The following is a 23,757-nucleotide window of genomic DNA, read 5'->3' as shown; positions in this document are numbered from 1 at the left end:
TAACCACTATGCTATTGTGCCCCCCAGAACTGGCTATAGTTGCTGTCAAAGCACAGACTGAAGCAGAATTTTCCTGATTTCCACCATAAACAATACAAACCCATGTAATGCAGATAGTGTTCCTAACCTATCAATCGCGTTACAGAAACAAGTTTATAGCAGAGCTACCTGTAGGTAGTTACACCTGCAAGTTGGAGTGAGCAGGCAAAGAGTTGATCCGTGGCTGAGTGAGGGATTTCTGGGTGAAGAGAATCACATGGTGTGGAGAAAACATGATGAGTGGCCTTTCTGTGTACCCCTGTCCAATTGAATTCGTACTTGGATCATCCTCCTGGGGTCTGTCAAGAGGCTGCTACCCTTTGTGGTCGTCTGTCCCATTGAGGTCACCACAGCAGAGTTCACTTACAGGCTCTTGTAAGTTTCAGGTTGTGGGGTGCTGAGTGCTGTGATGGAAGAGAGGGAGGGTGGGGGCTGGTGAAATGTGAATCTGGCTGACCTGGTGTGTAATTTCCTCAGGTCCCCCCCACCTCGTCTAAGCAGCATGGTGTCAATGTGAACGTAAATGCAACAGCAACAGCCTTCCAGCAGGCGAGTGGGTACGGGACGCACGGATACAGCACCAGTAAGTGGAACCCTTCAACGTGACTACTTCTAACCTACGCTGAAGGAACCCCTGTTCTTCATAAAGTCACATCAGTTCAATTTTTCCATCCTGTCTACCTCCTGAATCTGATACCACTGATTCCTGAGTCTTCTTTCCCCAACTTCCTTCTGAATGCTAAAACTCGTTCTCAAACTCCACCCCTCCACTCACTTCAACCATGCTCAGGGCCATCCGCCCTGAAGGTGAGCCCAGCCAAAATTTTTGTATAGCTCCTGTCTGCCGGGCTTGGGACAAAACCTTCAGCCTTAAAATGCCTGCTGATCTACTGTGACAGGCATGCAACCCCAGGTTGGGATGGGTTGGTGGTGCTGTATTCATCTTGGCAAGCCTGGTCCGCTCTCCACTTTGCAGCCCCCAGCCTTGTGTGGCGTCAGTTACAGGGGCCACAGTTCGGAAGACAGCTCTGTCCCTGCCTCAGCTCATCTGCACCCTTTCATACCACGGGGGGGGGGGGGCAGAGCGATGAGGTTGATGACCTTTCCCCACCTGTATGTGTGCAAGGGCTCTTCCCAATTCCAGTGGCCCTGTGTCCCACCTCAGACTGAGTCCATTCAGTGTGTGTGCCAGCTAGCACCAATTCCCAGTCTGGTGGATTTTTAAAAATTTCTATCCGTGATTTCCCATCTCTTCACCACCTATACCTCTCCCCTCTGAGTACAGCTTCTGCAGCCTTCCCTTGTGTTAATAGCCCCCCCCCCATCTCTGTAACACCTTTTAGCTTTTTGATTTTTCCTTAGTTCTGTTCGCCCCAACTTCTTACACCTCCCAAATCTCTGCAATTTCTTCCCTCTCATATCCACAGCTGTAACCCTCTTTGGCTCCTACACCCATCTCTTTCACTGTAACCCGCCCTACCTTCCTGTCTGTCTAAGGCCCACCTCCCACAATCCAAGATCCATACTTCACTGTAGGCCCTACCCAGCTCCACCACTGCTAATGGCATCTGCAAGTGACACAAAAAATGTGACCTCAGCGTCTCTAATGCACACAAGATGCTGAGGGAACTCGGTCTCTAACACACAAAATGCTGAGGGAACTCGGCGTCTCTAACACACAAAATGCTGAGGGAACTCAGGGTCTCTTAACACACAAGATGCTGAGGGAACTCAGGGTCTCTAACACACAAAATACTTGAAGGAACTCGGCATCTCTAACACGCAAAATACTGGAGGAGGTCAGCAAGTCAGGCAGCATCTGTGGAGGGCAATAAACAGAAAATGTTTTGGATTGACACCCCTCATCAGAACAGGACAGCAAAGTGGAGTGGGGAAGATGCCAGAATAGGATGGTGGGGTGAGGGGATGATATACAAGATGGCAGGTGATAGGTGAGACCAAGTGAGGGGGAATGTGGGTGGGTGAGGGCGAGGGGATAGATAGAAGAGGTAAAGGGCTGAAGAAGAAGCAGTCAGATAGAAGAGGACAGTGGACAACAGAAGGAAGGGAACCAGACGGGGGAGGTAGGCAGATGACGAGAAGAGAAGGGGTGTGAGGCGAACCAGAATGAGAAATGGGAAAAGAGAGAAGGGGGTGGGGGATGAAATTGCAGGAAGTTGGAGAATCGCTGTCAAGCCACCTGGTTGGAGGCTACCCTGCTGGAGTGTGAGGTGTTAATGTTCCAAGCTGAGTGTAGAGATCACTCCTAGTTGTTGTAGCTTTGTGAATTTTTCTCTCATATCCATGTTAAGGACAGGTTTTTCACTGCTCGTTCCTCTTCCCACAGCTGGTGTATCAGTAACCTCAAGCAACACGGGTGTTCCGGACATCTCAGGATCTGTGTACAGCAAAACTCAGCAGGCAAGTGCGTTGCCGTTCGGAAGGCACCTGATATCCCGAACTGGGTCAGGACGATTAACAATGCTATCTGCAAAAGTGGACTATGGGCCTTCCTCCTGGGTAGGGAGTTGTGGATTATTACAGGGATAGGATCCTGAGAGCTGTTAGATTTCACAGAAACAGACTATTCGGCCCAACTCCTCTATGCCAACCAAGATACCCATCTAAGCTAGTCCTGCTTCCCTGCTTTGTACCCATAACCCTCTCAACATTTCCCATCTGTGTGTATTTGAAAAGTTTAATGGATGGGAGGGATAGGGAGTGCTATGGTCCAAGTGCAGGTCGATACGCAGAGTAACAGTTTGGCGCAGACTAGGTGGGCTGAAGGAGCGGTTAATGTGCTGTAATGCTGAGTCTTAAGATTCTCCAATGCTCATGCCCCCAGGTCAGGATTGGGTATCGGTATTGGTTTATAATTGTCAAATGTACTGAGATACAATGAAAAGCCTCTCTCGTGTACTGTTTATACAGATCAAATCATTATACAGTGCATTGAGATAAAACAATAACTATGCAAAACAGAGTGTAACAGCTACAGAGAAAGTGCAAAATTATAGCAAAGCAGACTGTGAGGCCAAAAGTTCATCTTGTACAAGAAGGCCATTCAAGAATCTGATAGCAGCTTAGGCAGAAAAACAGTTCGGCAGGAACTAGATGGGCCGAAGGTCTGATTCTGTGCTTTAGTGCTGTATGACTCCATGCGAATTGGCCAGTGCTCACAGCCCCCGAGGTCAGCATTGGTATTGATTTAATAATCTCATGTGTACCAAGAACTATCACCTCTGGTAGCTCATCCTCTGAGTGAAGTTGCCCCTCATGTCCTTTCAGCTCTCTTCCCTATCATCTTAAATGTGCCCTCTGGTTTTTGATTGCCTCTCCCTGGGGAACAATACTGTGTACCCTGTCTATGTCCCTCATAATTTGGCACTCCTTTATCAGGTCACTCCTCAGTCTCCTACGCTCCAAGGAATAAAGTCCTAACCTGTCTAGCCTCTCCCTGTAACTCAGGCCATCCATCGTATGTGCAATAGCTCCTGGTGTACAAAGTACAAGGTTTACTGGGAAGTTCTTGAGCACTCTCATAGTGCGGTTTGTAGGGATCTCCTAAGTCTGCCTGGAAAAACAAAAAGAATAAGATTTAAAGAGTACAGAGAAAATTTACAAAGACGTTCCTGGGACTTGAGTTGCGGGGAAAGGTTAAATAAGTTAGCCCTTTATTCCCTGGAACTAGGGAGGATGAGGGGAGATGTTAGAGGTTTGCAGTGGAGATGGGTCTCTACCAAAGGAGGTGTAAGGTGCTGCTTCTGTCTGCCAACCTGCAGCTCACCCTTGGGCAAGGTGTAGCACCTCCTTACCCCCTCCCCCGATCAGGGTCTCATGGGGGCAGGGGGTGGATGGTTGTATGAGCATATTACGTGTCCTGGTTATCCGACCACTGACACCAGCCAGAGAATCTCTGAAGAGTTAATGACAAACCACTTCTGTGGGAAAATTTGCCAAGAACAATCATGGTCAAGACCCAGATAGCCCATGTCATGCCTCACAGCACATAATAATGATGAAGTCCTGTGAGACTAGAACTACAGGTCATAGGTTAAGAGTGAAAGGTGAAACATTTAAGAGGAACTTGAGGTGGATGTGGGTTTAAGAGAAGCTTGGATGAGGGCTATGGTCCAGTTCGGCCAATGAGACTAGGCAGAAAAACAGTTTGTTCCACATGGCCAGAGGACCTGTTTTTATGCTGTAATGCTCTGAGTCTGAGAAGATTGGCCAATCCTCACGAGCTTCAGGTCAGCATTAGGTATTGATTTATTGTTGTCATATGAAACAGTGAAAAGCTTGTCTTGTATACTTCACAAACTCAAGAAAGTCTGTAGATGCTGGGAACCCAAAGCAGCACACACAAAATGCTGGAGGAACTCAGCAGGTCAGGCAGCATCTGTGGAAAAGAATAAATAGTCGACATTTTGGGCCAAACCGTTCTTCAGGACTGCGAAGTAAGTGGGAAGATGTCTGAATAAAAAGGTGGTGGGACGGGAAAGAGGTTAGCTGGAAGGTGATAGGTGAAGCCAGGTGGGTTCTTCCTGCCTGACCTGAGTTACCCCAGCATTTTGTGTGTGTGGCTTTGTTTATACAGATCAAATCATTGCACAGTGCATTGAGATAGAACAATAACAATGCAAAATAAAGTGTAACAGCTACAGAGAGATTGCATTGCAGATAAACAATAAAGTGCAAGGTTATAACGAGGTAAATTGTGAGGCCAATAGTCCCATCTTGTCATACAAGAGATCAGTTCAAGAGTCTAATTTCAGCAGGGTAAAATCTGTCCTTGAGCAGGGTGGTACATGCTTTTGGGCTTTTGTATCTGGGAGAGGGCTGAAGAGAGAATGTCTGGGGTGAGGGGGTTCTGATTATGCTGGCTGCGTTACTGAGGCAGTGAAAAGTATAGACAGATTCCATAGAGGGTAGGCTGGTTAAACATGGGATCTGGCAGCTGAAGCTCCAACTATACTGCCCAAATAATCTATCTCTTTATTTCCAATAACACTGCATAGTTCCCTGGAGTAGAGAGTTTATTCAAGAAGTGTTATTCTAGTGATTATTCAAGAAGTGTTATCACATTTCTGAGGAGGAATTCCAAATGTCTTCAGTCATTGGAGCAAAATTGCATGGACGATTTCATTGAAACTGCATCTTAAATGGACAATCTTGTATGAAACTGAAATGGACAATTTCATCTGGAACTGCATCATAATATAAAAATAGTCTTAAATCAAGTTTATTGGCAAATGCACGAGTACATGTACACAGAAGTACAATGAAAAGCTTACTCACAGTAGCTTCACATACCATCAGGGAAGTATTATTCTCAAGAAAAAACGTTTTGGCTCCAACTCAAACCATCCTTCATTGAGGTCAAAATTGCGTTGATTGTTAGATACACGAATTCATGTTTGCACAGACTTACCTGAAGTAGAATCACATGATTATAAGCAGGATTCATTAAGAAAAGCGGAATTACGTAGTTTCTTTACAAGAAATCCAATTTCTGGGAAGTATTTTCAGCATCATTAGGATTTCTGTGCACCTCCTGAGGGTAGATTTTTGACCCTTTACTCCAGCAGGTGATGGGGTAGCAGCAGTATCATTGCCAATAACTGAGTAACTGGGCCTAGAAGACACTCACTCGTACGACTCAAACATACCTTATTTTACTTGTGCTCCTGTCACCCACACTGTTGTGAAGCCACTATTTTCAAACAGAATTGGCCTATCAATTACAGATATTGACCATTTGGTGATTTGTGTATGTTTGAATTCCTTACTTGCAAGATCAGTTAGCAATCACAATAGAGGTGTTAAGTCAATAGAAATTACAAGCTACCGGTTGATGATATTTTTAAGTTACTAAAGGAATTGTCCCTTAGTTGTGTGTGTTCCTATCTCGTCTGTGTCCAGAACCCCATACTGTGTGAAGGGAAGCTATGTTCTTCTAGGTTGATTACACACTGCCACAGTATTCTCCCATGTCTGTCTGTAAAGTTGGCTCCAACGGTCTCATTTCAAAGGTCTCACTTGACCACGACTTCCCATGGCTATTTTTGCCTGGAGGTTGTCCTTAACCCTTGCCTTACTGTAACTTCCACAGCAGAAAGGTAGAGGTGTGATTGCTGCTATTCCGTTGGTTTGATCATTGATTTCCCCCTTTCTCCACAGTCTTTTGAGAAGCAAGGCTTTCATGCTGGGACTCCTGCTGCCTCGTTTAACCTGCCCTCGGCCCTGGGGAGTGGGGGCCCTGTGAATCCGGCCACCGCTGCCGGCTATCCACCTCCGTTCATGCACATCCTGACTCCACACCAGCAGCAGATGCATTCGCAGATCCTGCATCTCCAACAGGACGGCCAGGTACAAACGCTTCGTTACTGACGGGGTGGGGGTGGGGGGGATGCCGCGGGAAGGAATTTGCGCTGTGGCTCTACCGATCTCCAGCCAGGTATCCCATCCTTGGGATCCCAGTGCATGTTTCAATGTATGTTCCTGAAACTCAGTTTAAATCATGGGCACTTACAAGTTTTGGGTCCCTTATCTAAGAAAGGATGTGCTGGCATTGGAGAAGGGCCACAGTATATTCGTGAGAATGGTCCCAGGAATGAAAGGGTGAATGTATGAGGAGCAATTGATGTCTGGGTCTGTGTTCACTGGAGTTTAGAATAGTGTGGGGGAGGGGAATCTCATTGAAACCTATCAAATAGTGAAAGGCTTAGATAGTGGATGTGGAGAAGATGTTTCCTATAGTAAGGTGTCTCACCAGAGGACACAGCCTCAGGATACAAGGACATCAGTTACATAGAATCAGGTTTATTGTCACCAACGTAGGTGATGTGAAATTTGTTGTTTTGTGGCAGCAGTAAGATGCAAAAATTTTAAATTATTATAAATATAGTGTACCAAAATAAAATAAGGTAATGTTCAGGAACCATTTAGAAAGTTGATGGCAGAGGAGAGGCTGTTTCCTTTAGGAGGGTGAATGACCTAGATGGAGTGGATATGCAGAAGATGTTTCCAATAGTGGGGTAGTCTCTGAATACAGGATGTCCCTTTAGAACAGATGTGAGGAGGAATATCTTCAGCCAAAAGATGGTGAATCTGTGAAATTCATCACCACAGATGGCTGTGGGAGCCAATCATTGGGTATATTTAATGCAGAGATTGATAGGTTCTTGATTAGTCAGGGTGTCAACGGTTACGAGGAGAAGGCAGGAAAATGAGGTTGAGAGGGATAAATCAGCCATGGTGGAGCAGAGTTAATGGGCCAAATGGCCTGATTCTCCTCCTACGTCTAATGGTCTTGTGAAGCTTCGCCTAGTGGCAATGGAGTTAAGAGAAGGTGGGTGAGGAGTGGAGAATGAAGGTGATTGTGAGAAGAATGAGACCTGGTGTGAGAGGAAGTACTGGTGAAAGAAGTGATTTGGCTGTCCCAGGTGTGGTCGTAGAGTCAAGATCCAACTGTGATGATCAGAAGGGAGCTGGGCATGGTTGGGATTAGTTGGGTTTCCCTTGCAGAAGTCCACATGGGCTCAGTGGGTCAAGTGGCCTGTGCTTCGGTGCAGTTGCACGGACCAGGCTACTTCATGTGCTGATATTAGAGGGAGGATGAAGTGTTCAAACAGTGCTGGTGGGATGGATCTCAAGCGAGATCCCACTATCTCTTCATAGATTTCCAGAGCACATTTTTTCCAGTGTCTTGACCCATTATTCCTACTGGGGCATAGGTCGCCAACAGCAGTTCACCAGAGTCCTCTGTCCTGGGCCAGTCTTTCAAATTGTCTCCAGGTGTGGCCTGTCCTCTCAGTGGTATCTAGGCGAGGATCTTTCCTCTCCCAGGATGAGGTCTTTGGTGTTTCTGTAGCTCTGGGTTTTTCATGGGGCCGGGTTGCTAGCTCCTTGTCCAACACCACCCCCTGCCCCCCCCCTTCACAGCTGAGCTTGGGACCGCTGTCTTTATTACTTGACCGATCACCCAAGAGCGTGATGTTGGGGTTTTTGTTTCAATCTAGCTTGCTGTGCTGCCACATTCCCTGCATTCCAAAAGTGGTTACAGGCTGCCCCCAGCATTTCGTGTACATGTGATACATAAGTGGGTCTGAATCAGAGAGACTGCGCAAGCTGCAGTCTGGGGCAACACGGGGGATGCTGGCGGAACTTTGCCAGTCAGGAGCATCTGTGGAGAGACACATATAGGATGCTGGAGGAACTCAGCAGATCGTGGAGCATCTGGGGGGTGGTGGTGGGGGACACAGTGCTGGAGGAACTCAGCAAGTCAGGCAGTATCAATGGAAGTGAACAAACAGTTGATTTTTCAGGCTGAGACCCTTCATCAGGATTGGAAAGGAAGGGGTGAAGCCAGAATAAGGAGGAGGAGGGAGGAGAAGGAATACAAGCTAGAAGATGATGGGGACTGTGGACTCTGGAGAGAAATGGACAAGACATGAGAGGAGATGGATGTCGGAGCAACAGATGAAGTCTAGTAGTCCAGATGAAGGTCCATTTCCCTCCACAGATGTTTGCCTGACCTACTGAGTCCTTACAGTGCTTTGTGTTGCTCTATAAACTTGTAACCCAGACCTTGGTCAGACTCCACTTGGAGTACTGTGTTCAGTGCTGGATGCTATAGAATGAGTGCAGAGGATGATGTTGCCTGGATTGGAGAGCATGCCTTATGAGAATAGGTTGAGTAAACTTGGCCTTTTCTCCTTGGAGTGACGGAGGATGAGAAGTGACTGATAGAGGTGTACAAGATGATGAGAGGCTTTGAGCGTGTGGATAGCCAGAGGCTCTTTCCCAGGGTTGAAATGACTAGCATGAGGGGGCATAGTTTTAAGTTGCTTGGAAGTAGATACAGAGAGGATGTCAGTGGTAAGTTTGTCACACAGGGAGTGGTGGGTGTGTCGTACTGCTGCCGACAGTGGTGGAGGCAGATACAACAGGATCTTTTAAGAGACTCTTAAAGACAGGTACATGGAGCTATAGAGGGCTATGTGGTAGGGAAATTCTAGGCAGTTTCTGGAGTAGATTACATGGTCGGCACAACATTGTGGGCTGAAGGGTCTGTACTGCACTGTAGATTTCTACATTCTTAAACGGTTTTCAAGCCAGAAAAGCAGCCGCAAGCAGAATTGTTGCCTGGCAGAAGATACCTGCAGCCAGCAGATCCATCCCAAATGCTTGTTCGTATCTACAGGCTTTGACAGGACTAGAATATAAAAGCAAGGATTTGAAATGAAAGCAAGGATGTGATGTTGAGGCTTTATAAGGCATTGATCAGACCGCAGTTGGAGTACTGTGAGCAGTTTTGGGCTCCTTATCTAAAGAAAGATGTACTATCATTGGAGAGAGTCCAGAGAATGATTCTGGGAATGAAAGGGTTAACAGGAATGAGGAGCAATTGGGGCTCTGGGCTTGTACTCACTAGTTTAGAAAAATTAAGTGGGGAATCTCACTGAAGCCTGTTGAAGATTGAAAAGCCAAGATAGAGTGGACATAGAGAGGATGTTTCCTCTAGTGAGTGAATCTAAGACCAGAGGACACAGCCTCAGAATAGAGCGACTCCACTTAGATCAGGGATGAGGAGGAATTTAATTTCTTTAGCCTGACAGTGGTGAATCTGTGGGCTTCGTTGCCCCAGACAGCAATGGGGGCCAAATCATTGGGTATATTTAAAGCAGAGATTGATAGGTTCTTGAATAGTCAGGGCATCAAAGGTTACAGGGAGGAGGCAGGAGAATGAGGTTGAGAGGAATAATAAATCAGCCATGATGGAATGACAGAACAGGGTCGATGAGCCCAACGGCCTCATTCTGGTCCTGTGCCTTATGGTCTTGTGTACCTAAACTGAGTGTCCGTAAACTGGGGGAAGCCTTGTAGAATGAATTTGCTTCTCTCCTAGTTGCAAGCACAGAAGTTTGATAAGCTGCTCTGTTTTATTGTATCAGCTCTACAACCATAACAACTTGTGTTAGTCCTGACATGGTGCTGGAGGACCAGGTGGCTGACGGTTAATGCTTTGGGCAAAAAAGTACAAGGGAGATGTGAGGGAAACGTATTGCACAGACAGCAGTTATAATCCAGAACTTCAAGGCTGGTGGAAATGTACATCCATTGTGGCTTTTGGAAAGGAAATTGAGATATCCTGAGAGTTTGTATTGCTATGGGAAAGAGTGAGGAGTGGGCCAGAATGGGATTAATGGGAAATATTGTGTCCAATTCAGTACGATCCTTAAACCTGCCAGGAGGGGGAGCCAATTGGTCCTTTCTGTTGTTGACTGACTTCACTCCTTTAAGTTTTGAGTAAAAAGAATTTGTCAAACAATGGTTTTTAAAAAGTGAATCTGAAGGAACAAATCTTCAACACATTCTGCAGGTGGTGGGAATCTTGAATAAAACACACAAGAAGCTCAGCAGGTCGGGCAGCATCTGTGGTGTGGAAATGGACAGTTGATGTTTTTAGGGAGATGTTGTGGCAAGTTTTTTTTGTGAGGAAAAAGTGGGTGTCTCAAGTGTGCTGCCAGAAGAGGGGTGGAGGAAAATGCATGTGGTTGAGTAGCTTTTGGATACGAATGTGTGCTCGCAGAGAAAGAGGGAAATGGATCAATTACAGGCAGAAGGAATTAGTTTTAATTTGACCTCGTGTTGGCATGGACGAAGTGGGCTGAAGATTCTGTATTTATCGTACTGGGGGTCCGTTCAGTGTTCAGTCCTGTACAGGATAGAACCTCTCCTAGAGCCCTGTACCTTTTGCCTGATGGAATGTCTAATACCACAGGGCATGCAAAGTGAGAGGGGGTAAGTCCAGAGGAGATGTGCAAGGCATGTTTTCTACACAGAGAGTGGTAGGTTCCTGGGGTGGTGGTAGAGGCAGAAACGTTCATCATTGTCATCATGACGAGGGCCACCATGAATGTTCTTGGCAAAATTTTTCGAAAGAATTGGTTTGCCATTGCCGCCTTCTGGGCAGTGCCTTCACAAGATGGGTGACCCCAACCATTATCGATACTCTTCAGAGATTGCCTGCCTGGCATCAGTGGTCGTGTAACCAGAACTTGTGATAAGCCCCAGCTACTCATACGGCCGTCTGCCCCCTGCTCCCATGGCATCAGCGTGACCTGGTCAGGGGGCTAAGCAGGCACTTATACCTCCTTTGGTAGAGACATATCTCCACCCCACCACCCTGCAGAAACATTAGGGACTTTTAAGATGGGCACAGGAAATTGGAAGAAATGAGCATTGTGCAGGCAGAAGGGATTAGTTCAGTTGGCCATTTAATTGGTCTAGTACAACATTGTGGGCCGAAGGGCCTGTTCCTGTGCTGTAAGAGAGAATGTTCCAGGGTAGGTGGGGTCTTTGGTTATGCTGGCTGCTTTACCGAAGCAGTGAGGAACGTAGATAGAGTCCATGGGGGGGGCAGTTTCCATTGATTTACTGAGCATTTAGTATATATTTCTTTATTATGAATAAATATTGAAATCAAATTTCCCTCCACAGATGCTGCCTGACTCTCCAACAGTTTGTTTGTTTGCTCCACATCCCAGCATCTATGGTTTAAAAATGTTTGCGAGGTAGTGTTTCGCAGGGGGATAAACTGTATGTTTCTGTGCTTTCTTTTTTATGTGTGTGTGCGCCTCTACAAGAGCGGTACAGGGCAGCGTACTCAGGCAAGCAGCATCCAGCAGAAATCCCAGGCAAACAAATCGGCCTACAACAGCTCGGGCTACTGGGGTCCTAACTGAGCAGAGCAAGAGGACCCCCACCCCTTCCTGCGGGGCCGTCCGCTACACATATCCAGCTTTGGAGAGAGAAAGAAAAATAAAACCCCAAAACGAAAGAAAATGGATTTTAAAAAAACGGAATTCCCTGGAATAGAAGCGGTGACAGCTTCCCCCACCACTGTATCCGGCCACACTTTAAAAACCAAAACAGCAAGTTTAAATAGCAAAGTTTGAAACCGGGGATTTAAAAAAAAGCTCTGCGTTGTGTGTGTGATGCCCACCTTTACTGTTGTATGTAATATAGAATTTGTAATTCCTCCTCCTTTCTGCGTTAAGATTAAGAGATGCTTGTTTGTTTTATCTGCGTCCCTCATTCTGATGAAGGAGCTTCATTACCCTAGTGCAAATTTTTTTTTTTTGATTTAATTCCCAGACACCACCCACACCTTCGCCTTTCTCCCCAACCCTTCCCACCTCCCTGCCCCCCCCAGCTCCTCCCTATCCCTGCTGCCCCTCACCCCAGTCCCCTTTCTTTAGGACTTCAAGTGATATGGACAATGTGGTCTATTATATGGCTTCTCTGAGGTGTTATTTTGTATTGTGTTTCAATTCAGTGAATGATGTATCTCTTGTGTATATATAAACAAACACAAAGAACTGTAGATGAATCCAGTTTCTCACCTGCTCTTTACGGCTTTTTTTGTAATTAATTTCATGACATAAAAAGGAAAAAAATGGAATTGCATTGGACAACTTTTTACCGGGTTTTTCTTTGTAAGTCAATTTTGCCCGCCCCCCCCCCAACCTTTAATCTTTAAGCCTTCTCCGCAGTCCAGCTCTAGTGTAATCTTTGACTTCAGGCCACCAGGCACCGTTATCTGGCTAACATACATTGCTGTGACCCATGAGGTCTTGCCGCTCTGCTAAAAGCTTTCTTATTCTTTAACAAGTCCCTTATCAGTTCATGCTAAAAATGTTTTGAGCTGGGTTCTATCCCCATGTGGATACCATATGTTAATTTTGTCTCCGCTTCAGCCTCTGCTTGTGCTATTAACCTTCAAATTTAATTTACCCTTTCTTCTCCTGCCAATCTTATGTTTTAACTTCTCATCAGAGATCCTTCAAATTTAATTCAATCGTCATTCATATCATCTGTCTCCATTTTCCTCTGATCCTACCTTGAGGACTGCTGTGCATGCCTTCAGTTCTGCGGGGTTGTTGCATGCCTCTGATCCCAGCCCCTCGACCCTCCCAGTTCCTGTTGCTCTGCTATTGGTGGCTATGTCCTGAGCTCTGTAATTCCCACCTTCCCCAAACCTCCCTCTGACCAAGGATTTTGCTCATCTGCCCTAAAATCTGCTGCATTTCGGGCTTCAACTTTTATCTGATACCTCAGAAACACTGTCCCACGTTTGCTAGGATCACGGAGCGTTCATGAAGTGGACTACACGTATAAAGTTGAGGATTTCGGTCAGAGGCAAACTCTCGAGGTAAGTGTCTAATGTGTCAACAGTACTACCCGCCAGCAACTCTGCGTCTTCTGGAAAGGTTTTTATTTATTTATTTAGAAATCCAGCACAGAGCAGGCCTTCCGGCCCTACAAACTGCGCCGCTCTGCAACCCTAGCCTAATCACGGGATAATTTACAATGACCAATTAGCCTACTGACCAGTATACTGTTGGACCGTGGGAGGAAACTGGAGCACCCAAAGGAAACCCCCACACTTCACATGGAAGGCGTTCGGACTCCAACTCTCCGAGTTGTAATAGCTTCACAATAACCGCTGCACTACCGTGGCTCCTGTTTCTAACCTTAACCCAAGTAAACTGGCAATCTTTAAAATGAAAGCAGAGCATCCAGCAACTTCCATTAGAAGTGTAATTTCTGCAACTTGCAGCAAAAAGAGGTGGAGAGTCACTGATGGATGTTCACTGTGGCCACTTTGAGGTACACCTGTACGCCTCGTTAATGCAAATATCTAATCAGCCAATCGTGTGGCAGCAGCTCAGTGCATAAAAGCATGCAGACATGGTCACAAGGTTCAGTTGTTCAGACCAAATAACAGAATGAGAAATGTGATCTCAGTGATTTTGACCATGGAACGGTTGTTGGTGACAGGGTGGCTTGAGTATCTCAGAAACTGCTGATCTCCTGAGATTTTCATACACAACAGTCTCTTGAGTTTACAGAGGATGGTGTGATAAACAAAAATACATTCAGTGGGCAAAAATATGCTGTTAATGAGAAAAGTCAGAGGAGAATGGCCAGACTGGTTCAAGCTGACGGGAAGGCAACAGTAACTCAAATAACCACGTGTTACAACAGTGGTGTGCAGGCGAGCATTTCTGAATGCACAACATATCGAACCTTGAAGTGGATGGGCTACAGCAGCAGAAGACCAGACCGGGTACCACTCCTTTACCTAATAAAGTAGCCACTGAGTCTACAGTTACCCAGCTTGATTGCCTGTAACAAACTTGCAGTTCAAAGATAAATAGAAGAAAACCACCATCAACTGACTCACAGATCAGAAATGAAGGGCATTTACTGTTGTGCTTTGGTAATTGGACACTGCTTAGTACTTCAAATAATTACAGTTAACACTCAAGGCTGAAAGTACATGATTTTTTTTTAAGTTACTTGATGTGTTAACAAAATATTGTAGCAGATGACTTAATATAAGAAGATAAAGATTCAAAGAGGCCTGAGGGCAACTTTTTCCACACAAGAGGATGGAACAAGCTGCTGGACAAAGCTATACAGGTGGGTACGTTTACAATGACCTGAAGACATTTGGACAGGTACATGGCTAGAAAAGGGTATGGTCCAAATGTAGGCGGATGGATCCTGCTCAGGTGGGTAACTGGGGGCACTGCGGCCAGTGCAACCCTGTTACAACTCAGGGTGTCAGTTCAATTCCAGCACAGTGTGTCAAAACGTTCTCCCCATGAGTACTTGAGTTTCCTCCTCCAGTCCAATGAATTACCAGCTGGAATTTAATCGGTCATCTTAAATTGTCCCGGGAAAAAAAATTGTTTTGGGTTGCTGGTCAGTGTGGCTCATTGTGCTGAAGGGACAGTTTGATGCTGCATATCTAAATGAATAGTGACTTGTCAGCATGGACAAGTTGGTGTGAAGGGTCTGTTTCAGTGTCATAGAAATCAATTTCAATCTTTGAGTGGGTGACTGCCCTGGAGGGCAGTAGGATCAGGAGTCTGAGACTCAGATAAGGAGGGGAAAACTAAGGTAGGTTGCATGTGGATTGCATTATGTGGGAGTCTGCAGACTGCAAAATCATCAGAAATTGACTTTTCTGCAGTAGATCTGTCTGGCTCATAATTTAACAAGCTTTGGGGTCCTCCTGCGGATGGGGAACTGGGTGTGGTAACTGGGTATTGGCCCCTTCGTCAAGCCGCATCAAAACAGTTTTGTAAGAGAAACCCTTAAAATGAAATGGTGTGATACGGGCACCACGGTAGCATAGTGGTTAGTGTGATGCTATTACAGCCCAGGGCATTTCGGTGTATGGAGTTTGAACATGTGAGTTTCCTCCAGGTTCTCCAGTTTCCTCCCACAGTCCCAAGACTGTACTGTACTGTAGGCAAATTGGTCATTGTAAATTTAACTGTGACTAGACTGGGGTTAAATTGGTGGGTTGCTGAGCAGTGCGTTTTGCTGGGCTGGAACCTGGTCCACACTATATCTCTACATAAAATAAAGATCCGTCAGAACTGAACCTGGAAATAAGGACAAAGCACGTTGTGTGCTTATGGCTCCAGGGAAGGTGAAGGTGATGAGATTGATGGAGATTCGGTAGTTGAAAGGGAGTTTATGCAAGGGATCTCTGTAGGTTTTTGATTGGTAAGGGGGTTAAGGGTTAACAGAAGAAAAAAGTCAATATGATTGAATGGTGAAGCAGATCTGATGCACCAAATGGTGTGATTCTGTTCCAACATCAGTGGGAGAGCATTTTGGAGATAGTGATCTCCTGTATAGCATTGGAGAGGGATAGGAACAGACAAGTTAGGAAAGTGTTTAAATGGAGTAAGGGGAAATATAAGGCTATCAGGCAGGAACTGGGAAGCATAAATTGGAAACGTTCTCAGGGAGATATACAGAAGAAATGTAGCAAATATTCAGGGGATATTTGCATGGAGTTCTGCATAGGTACATTCCAGTGAGACGGAAAGGGTGGTAGGGTACAGGAACCGTGGTGTACAAAGGCAAGAAGAAAAGAAGAGCTTACAAAAGGTTCAAAGAGCTAGGTAAGGATAGAGAGCTAGAAGGTTATAACGCTAGCAGGAAGGAGCTCAAGAAAGAAATTAGGAGAGCCAGAAGGAGCCATGAGAAAGCCTTGGTGGACAGGATTAAGGAAAACCCCAAGGGATTGTACAAGTATGTTAAGAGCAAGAGGATAAGACATGAGAGAATAGGACCAATCGTGTGACAGTGGAAAAAAATGTGTATAGAACCGGAGGAGATAGCAGAGGTACTTTGCTTCAGTATTCACTACAAAAAAGGATCTTGGCAATTGTAGGGATGACTTACAGCGGACTGAAAAGCTTGATCATGTAGATATTAAGAAAGAGGATGTGTAGGAGCTTTTGGAAAGCATCAAGTTGGATAAGTCACTGGGACTGGACGAGATGTACCCCAGGCTACTGTGGGAGGCAGGGGAGGAGATTGCTGAGCCTCTGGCGATGATCTTTGCATCATCAATGGGGACGGGAGAGGTTCTGGAGGATTGGAGGGTTGCAGATGTTGTTCCATTATTCAAGAAAGGGAGTATAGATAGCCCAGGAAATTATAGTCATAGTCATACTTTATTGATCCCGGGGGAAATTAGACCAGTGAGTCAGTGGTTGGCAAATTGATGGAGAAGATCCTGAGAGGCAGGATTTATGAACATTTGGAGAAGCATAATACTAGGAATAGTCAGCATGGCTTTGTGAAAGGCAGGTCATGCCTTACGAGCCTGATTATATTTTTTTGAGGATGTGACTAAACACATTGATGAAGGTAGAGCAGTAGATGTAGTGTATATGGATTTCAGCAAGGCATTTGACAAGATACTCCATGCAAGGCTTATTGAGAAAGTAAGGGGACATTGCTTTGTGGATCCAGAACTGGCTTGCCCACAGAAGGCAAAGAGTGGTTATAGACGGGTCATATTCTGCATGGAGGTCGGTCACCAGTGGTGTGCCTTGGGGATCTGTTCTGGGACCCCTACTCTTCGTGATTTTTATAAGTGACCTGGATGAAGAAGTGGAGGGATGGGTTTGTATATTTGCTGATGACACAAAGGTTGGAGGTGTTGTGGATAGTGTGGAGGGCTGTCAGAGATTACAGCGGGACATTGATAGGATGCAAAAATGGGCTGATAAGTGGCAAATGGAGTTGAGCCCAGATAAGTATGAGATGGTTCATTTTGGTAGGTCAAATATGATGACAGAATATAGTATTAATAGTAAGACTCTTGGCAGTGTGGAAGATCAGAGGGATCTTGGGATCTGAGTCCATAGGACACTCAAGGCTGCTGTGCAGGTTGACTCTGTGGTTAAAGCATACAGCAGTGCATTGGCCTTCCATCAATCATGGGATTGAGTTTAGGAGCTGAGAGGTATTGTTGCAGCTATATAGGACGCTGGTCAGACCCCACTTGGAGTACTGTGCTCAGTTCTGGTCACCTCACTACAGGAAGGATGTGGAAACTAGAAAGGATGCAGAGGAGATTTACAAGGATGTTGCCTAGATTGGGGACCATGCCTTATGAGAATAGGTTGAGTGAACTCAGCCTTTTTCCCTTGGAGTGACAGAGGATGAGAGGTCACCTGATAGAGGTGAATAAGATGATGAGAGGCATTGATCATGTGGATACGAGGAATTCTGCAGATGCTGGAAATTCAAGCAACACACATCAAAGTTGCTGGTGAACGCAACAGGCCAGGCAGCATCTCTAGGAAGAGGTACAGTCGACATTTCGGGCCTAGACCCTTCGTCAGCAACTTTGATGTGTGATCATGTAGATAGTCAGGTTTTTTCACAGGGTGGAAATGGCTAGCACGAGACGGCACAGTTTTAAGGTGCTTGGAAGTAAGTTCAGAGGAAATGTTGAGTAAGTTTTCTACGCAGAGAGTATTAAGTGTGTGGAATGGGCTGCCGGTGACGGTGGTGGAGGCGGATACAATATGGTCTTTTAAGAGACTTGGACAGGTATATGGAGCTCAAAAAATAGAGGGCTATGGGTAACCTTAGGTAATTTCTCAGGTAAGGACATTTTCAGCACAGCTTTGTGGGCCGAAGGGCCTGTATTGTGCTGTAAGCTTTCTATGTTTCTGGATGGGGGATAAGATCCAATCATTGCATCCATATCGACTCCTGAGTCCTGATGCAGTTTTTTGACCTGAAAGGTCAGTAATTCCTTTCCTCCTTCAGATACCACTTGACCCACTGAGTTCTTCCATCAGCTTGTTAGTCCAGAAGCATCCAACATTAAACATTTCCATTGATGGGCACACTAATCTGGATCTGGATCTGTGCATGAGTAGGGTTAGACCTAGAGGCATTGTGTAATCTAGCCCTTTCTGCTCTTGGGATCCAGATCTTGGGACTGATGTCTCCTCTGAAAGAAGAGACCAAGACCTAAATGGGCTACAATCCTGAGCTATTAGCTAAATTGCATGTAAATTAGTTTTGTAATGTCAAGATTAAGGACAAGAATGTTGTGGGAAAGGGCAGTATCACGTTCCATGTAATGAGTTGGAGGACCTGTCAGCTGTCAAGCCTCAATATGGTAGGACATATAAATGCAGAGAGTGGATGAGTATGCAGAAAAGGTAGGACAGCATTAATGTGAACTGTTTAATTTTTTGCAGTATATAATGACCAGGTAATAGGCATCCGTTAGTCTCGTGAGACCATGGATTTGCACCTTGGAAGGTTTCCAGGGCGCAGGCCTGGGCAAGGTTGTACGGAAGACCGGCAGTTGCCCATGCTGCAAGTCTCCCCTCTCCACACCACCAATGTTGTCCAAGGGAAGGGCACTAGGACCCATACAGCTTGGCACTGGTGTCATTGCAGAGCAATGTGTGATTAAGTGCCTTACTCAAGGACACAACACGCTGCCACAGCTGAGGCTCGAACTAGCGACCTTCCGATCACTAGACCAACGCCTTAACCACTTGGCCACGCACCAAGCTCCTATCAGAAATGTAATAAACTTCCAGAACACATTCCTTGTTCTCTACAAGGTGAGTGATTAGTTAGTAATCCTTAGTCTAATGCTTGGAAGAGTGAAAATCGAATCAACAATAATTGTTGATTTTATCTATGACTGCCTTCTGTACGACATAGTGGCCACTGGAGTACACCTGCACATCTGCTTGTTAATGCAAATATCTAATCGGCTAGTCATGTGGCAGCAACTCAATGCATAGAAGCAGGCAGACATGGTCAAGAGGTTCAGTTGCTGTTCAGACCAAACATTAAAATAGGGGAAATGCCATCTCAGTGACTTTAACCATGGAATGATTGATGATCTTGAAAACGGCTGATCATGTGGGATTTTTGTGCACAACAGTCAAGCTTTTACAGAGAATGGGGTGAGAAACAAAAAAAAAAATCTGGTAATTGGCAGTTCTGTGGGTGAATTTGCCTTGTTAATAAGAGAGGTCAGAGCAGAATAGCTCAAGCTGACAGGAAGGCAACAGTAACTCAAATAACCACGCTTTACAATGGTGTGCAGACGAGTATATCTCTGAACACACAACACATTGAACCTCAGGGTGGATAGGGTAGAGCAGCAGACGGCCACACTGGGCTCCACTCCTGAGCCTAATAAAGTGCCCACTAAGTGTGGACTGTTAATGGGGGCCGATTATAGCAGGTAAAGAGCAATTTAAAATTAAGATGCAAGTGCTAAAGTCAGTACAGAAGCAACATCACATGGTGACAAAGCAGCATAAGGATGGCAGAATGGTGAGAGCTGCAAGAAGGCTGTGTGGAATAAAAGCACCTTCAAAACTTACACAAATTCGGTGTGTACAGCCTAGTCCATCACTGGTGAAGCCCTCCCCCCGCCCCCCCAACCACTGAGCCTGTTTACAAGGAGCGGTGCCGCAAGAAAGCAACATCCATCATCCAGGCCATGCTTTCTTCTCACTGCTGCTGCCACCAGGACGGTGGTACAGGAGCCTCAGGACCCACACCACCAGGTTCAGGAATAGTTATTACCCCTCAACCATCATACGACTGAACCAGGGGAGGATAACTTCACTCACCTCAACACTGAACTGATTCTACAACCTCTGGGCTCACTTTCAATTATTCTGTAACTCGTATTCTCAATATTACTTAATATTTAGAGAATTTATCATTTTGAAGTACATGGTTTGTCTTACGCATACTGGTTGTTTGCAGTTTTTCATCAACTCTAATGTGTTTATTTGTATCTACTGGAATGCCCCCCAAAAAAATAAATGTTAGAGTAGTATATGGTGGTGACATACATACTTAGATATTAAATTTCTTTAAATTTTGGAAAGGGGAATCAAAATCTCACCTGAGTTATTTATTTGACTTCAAATACCCTCAGCTGTCAAGGTGGGATTCAAACGTAAGTCTTTCAGTCAATGATTCACAATTCAGATGCTAATCCCACAATATTTAATTATTTATTAATTGAGATACAGCCTGGAACAAGCCCTTCAGACTGCACCGCCCAGCAACACCCGGATTTTAACCCCAGCCCAATCACGGGACAATTTACAATGACCAATTAACCTACTAACCGGTACGTCTTTGGACTGTGGGAGGAAACCCACGCAGTCACGGGGAGAATGTACAAACTCCTCATGGGCAGCAGCTGGTACTGTAAAGCATTGTGCTAACCACTACACTACCACGTCGCCCTTCCAATATAACTGGAGTGCATGTTCGTGGTCACCTGCTGCTGTAGACCATCCACTGAGGTTCAGAGGTGACCTTCTGTGCACTGCTGTTGTAACACGTGGCTATTTGAGTTGCAGTCACTTTCCTGTCAGTTTGGCCATTCCCAATTTATATCGATGTGTGTATGTATGTCGCCATAAACTACCCGGCATCCACAAAGAAACACAGTAGAATCAAGGAAAACTACACACAACGAAGACGGGCAAACAACCAAAATGCTAAGGAAAACAAACTGCAAGTGCAAAAAAATGACAATAAATAAATGAGCAATGAATATTGAGAGCATGCATTGTAGTCCTTGAAAGTGAGTCCGTAGATTGTGAGAATAGTTCAGTGGTGGGGTTAGTGAGGGTAACCCCTCTGGGTCAAGAGCCTGATGGTTGAGGAGTAATAACTTCCCGAACCTGGTGGTGTGTGTCCTGAGGCTCCTGTGCCTCCTCCCCAATGACAACAGCTGGAAGAGAGCATAGCCTGGGTGGTGGGAGTCCCTGATGATGGATGCTGTTCCTGCAACAGCACTCCTTGAGGGTGTGCTCAATGGTGGGAAGACATTATCTTTGATGGACTGGGCTGTATCCACTACTCTTCATAGGATTTTCTACAAGGGCATTGGTGTTTTGCTAATGTAACCAGTCAGTATACTCCATCATGCATCCATAGAAGTTTGTAACTTGCTGGAACTTCGTAAACTAAGAAAGTAAAGGTGCTGCTGTGCCTTTTTTATAATGGCAATTACATGCTGAACCCAGAGCACATTGGCTGAAATGATATCACCGAGGGATTTAAAGTTGCAGACCCTGACCACCTCTGATCCCCTGTTGAGGACTGGCTCATGGACCTCCTGTTTTGCTGACATTGAGTGAGAGGTTGACCTCCTCTGACTTCTCTCATTAACATGGTGTTGTTGCCCACAGAACTGATGCTCACTGGATATTTTCTGTTTCTTTGTGTGTGTGTGTGTGTGTGTGTTTTGCAGCATTCTCTGTAAAGTCCAGAGACTTGTGCTTGCAAGAATTTGGTCTGAACAACAAATGAGCCTCTTGACCATATCTGCATGCTTTTATGCATTGAGCTGCTGCCATGTGACTGGCTGATTAGATATTTGCATTAATGAAGAGGTGTACCTAATGTAGTGGCCACTGAGTGTATGTCAAATTGCAAAGCAGTCTTGAGGGGCCAGTGCCTATTTCTAACCCGTAGAAAGGGAAGGAATGTTGAACTACACTCTAAGAATAACAGTGATGTTAGCACCAAAGTAAATCCACAAGAGCAAGTAGATTCTATCCCAGGATTTAAAAGAGCAAGTACTGTCCCTGCTATAATCTTCCACCACAATGGTGTGATTACTCAAATCGAGTATGATGTTCTATTTGAGGGTTATTCCCATAGTGGGGTACACCATGCATGACTTTGTTTAACGTGGGGAGGCTGGTGCATAGGGAGCCACCACGTGGTCCTTGACAGATTGGAGTCAGTCTCCAGTTTCATGGAATGTGGGACAACTTCACTGCTGCAGCTTTCCTCTGTCTTCACTACCATTGTGATGTATCATCTCCACCAGCTCCACTGTTGAGATCTTGGTTAGCTCGCTCTTTGTAGGTTCTCCATTGGTGACCCCACCAGGAGCTCAGCTCCAGGCAGCATCGCTCTCAGGTACTCACAAGCCTCTCCACCAGAACAAGGTGACAATCGTCAGAGAAGATTCGTCCAAGTGCCGTTCACCCCATGTTACAGGAGAGGATCTGTTCCTAGAAAACAATGTGTTGAGCCCCTTCTCTGAGAAAAGGTGTGCTGGCATTGGAGACGGTCCAGAGGAGGCTCACAAGAATGATCTCAGGAATGAAAATGTTTATGTATGAGTAGTGTTTGGCTCTGGTACTGCACCTGCTGGAGTTTAGAAGAATGATGGGAAGGGGGTGGGGGGTAGGATCTCACTGAGACCTACCGAATGTTGCAAGGCTTAGTGGTTGTGGAGAGGATGTTTTCTATAGTGAGGAGTCTAGGACCAGAGAACACAACCTCAGAATAGAGGGACTTCCATTTAGAACACAGATGGGGAGGAGTTTCATTAGCCAGAGGGTGGTGAATCTGTGGAATTCATTGCCATGGTTGAATGTGGAAGCCATGTCATCGGGTATATTTAAAGTAGACGTTGATAGGTTCTTGATTAGTCAGGGTGCCAAAGGTTACAGGGAGAAAATAGGAACAAGTGGCTGAGAATCAGCCAAGATGGAAGGTAAGAACTAGCTCAGAGGGCAAAGTGGGCTAATTCTTACGGTAATGTGCTTTTCCTGAATGTGAAGCCTCGTCATCTGCACCATCAAGAAACATGCAATGTATAAACTGTTCCTAAAATCAAGGAGCGAATTTTACTCTGCACCTCAAAGTTTCAGGTGGTAATTTGTGGATTATGTAAGGGCTTATTTCCATTACCTGAATGGCCATAACCCAAGGATTGATGGTGTCATCAACTTTGGAAAACTGGATATCACTCCCCTATTAAGGATACATCATACCTCCCCATCAATAATTGGTAGATAATCATTCAGGCTTTTGCTGTAGCCCTTTGAGGTTCCACTGTAGCATAGCAGTTAGTGGGACACTATTACAGCTTGGGCCACTCTGGAGTTCAATTCCATCATCCTCTTGTGGGGAGTTAGTACATTCTCCCCGCCAACACGTGGATTTTCTCCGGGTGCTCTGGCTCCCTCCCACATTCCAAAGACCTACCGGTTAGTAGGTTGGCTGGTCATTGTAAATTGTCCTGTGATTAGGCTGGGGTCAAATTGGTGGGTTGCTGAGTGGTGTGGCTCAGTGTGCTGGAAGGGTCTGTTCTGTGCTGTATCTCTAAATAAAAAAAAAATCAAAATTATGCAGCACAGAAACAGAACCATCAGCATAATTTGTCCATACTGACCAAGGTGTCTGTCTGAGTTAGTCCTGTCTGCCTGTGTTTGGCCTTCTAAACCTTTTGTCTCTTCACTTTACCTGTCCAGTTGCACCCAATCTACGGCTTCCTCGAGCAGCTTGTTCTGACTC

General features: G+C 45.5%; 1 protein-coding gene across 6 annotated transcripts in view; it reads left to right on the top strand.

The window, feature by feature from the left end:
- Positions 1-12,521, top strand: part of ubap2l (ubiquitin associated protein 2-like) — a 135,142-nt gene extending 122,621 nt beyond the window's left edge. For 5 of the 6 annotated variants that reach the window (XM_072283230.1, XM_072283213.1, XM_072283220.1 and 2 more), the window contains 4 exons: positions 517-622; positions 2,387-2,460; positions 6,220-6,408; positions 11,691-12,521. In XM_072283230.1, the coding sequence (XP_072139331.1) occupies positions 517-622; positions 2,387-2,460; positions 6,220-6,408; positions 11,691-11,789 (468 nt within the window). In that variant the 3' untranslated portion in view covers positions 11,790-12,521. The other variant, XM_072283204.1, reaches the window with a different exon arrangement.
- Positions 12,522-23,757: the final 11,236 nt, after the last annotated feature.

This window comes from Mobula birostris, chromosome 2 (genome assembly GCF_030028105.1).
Source record: "Mobula birostris isolate sMobBir1 chromosome 2, sMobBir1.hap1, whole genome shotgun sequence".
Taxonomy (NCBI): domain Eukaryota; kingdom Metazoa; phylum Chordata; class Chondrichthyes; order Myliobatiformes; family Myliobatidae; genus Mobula; species Mobula birostris.
This window is presented reverse-complemented; position numbering and strand designations above follow the sequence as displayed.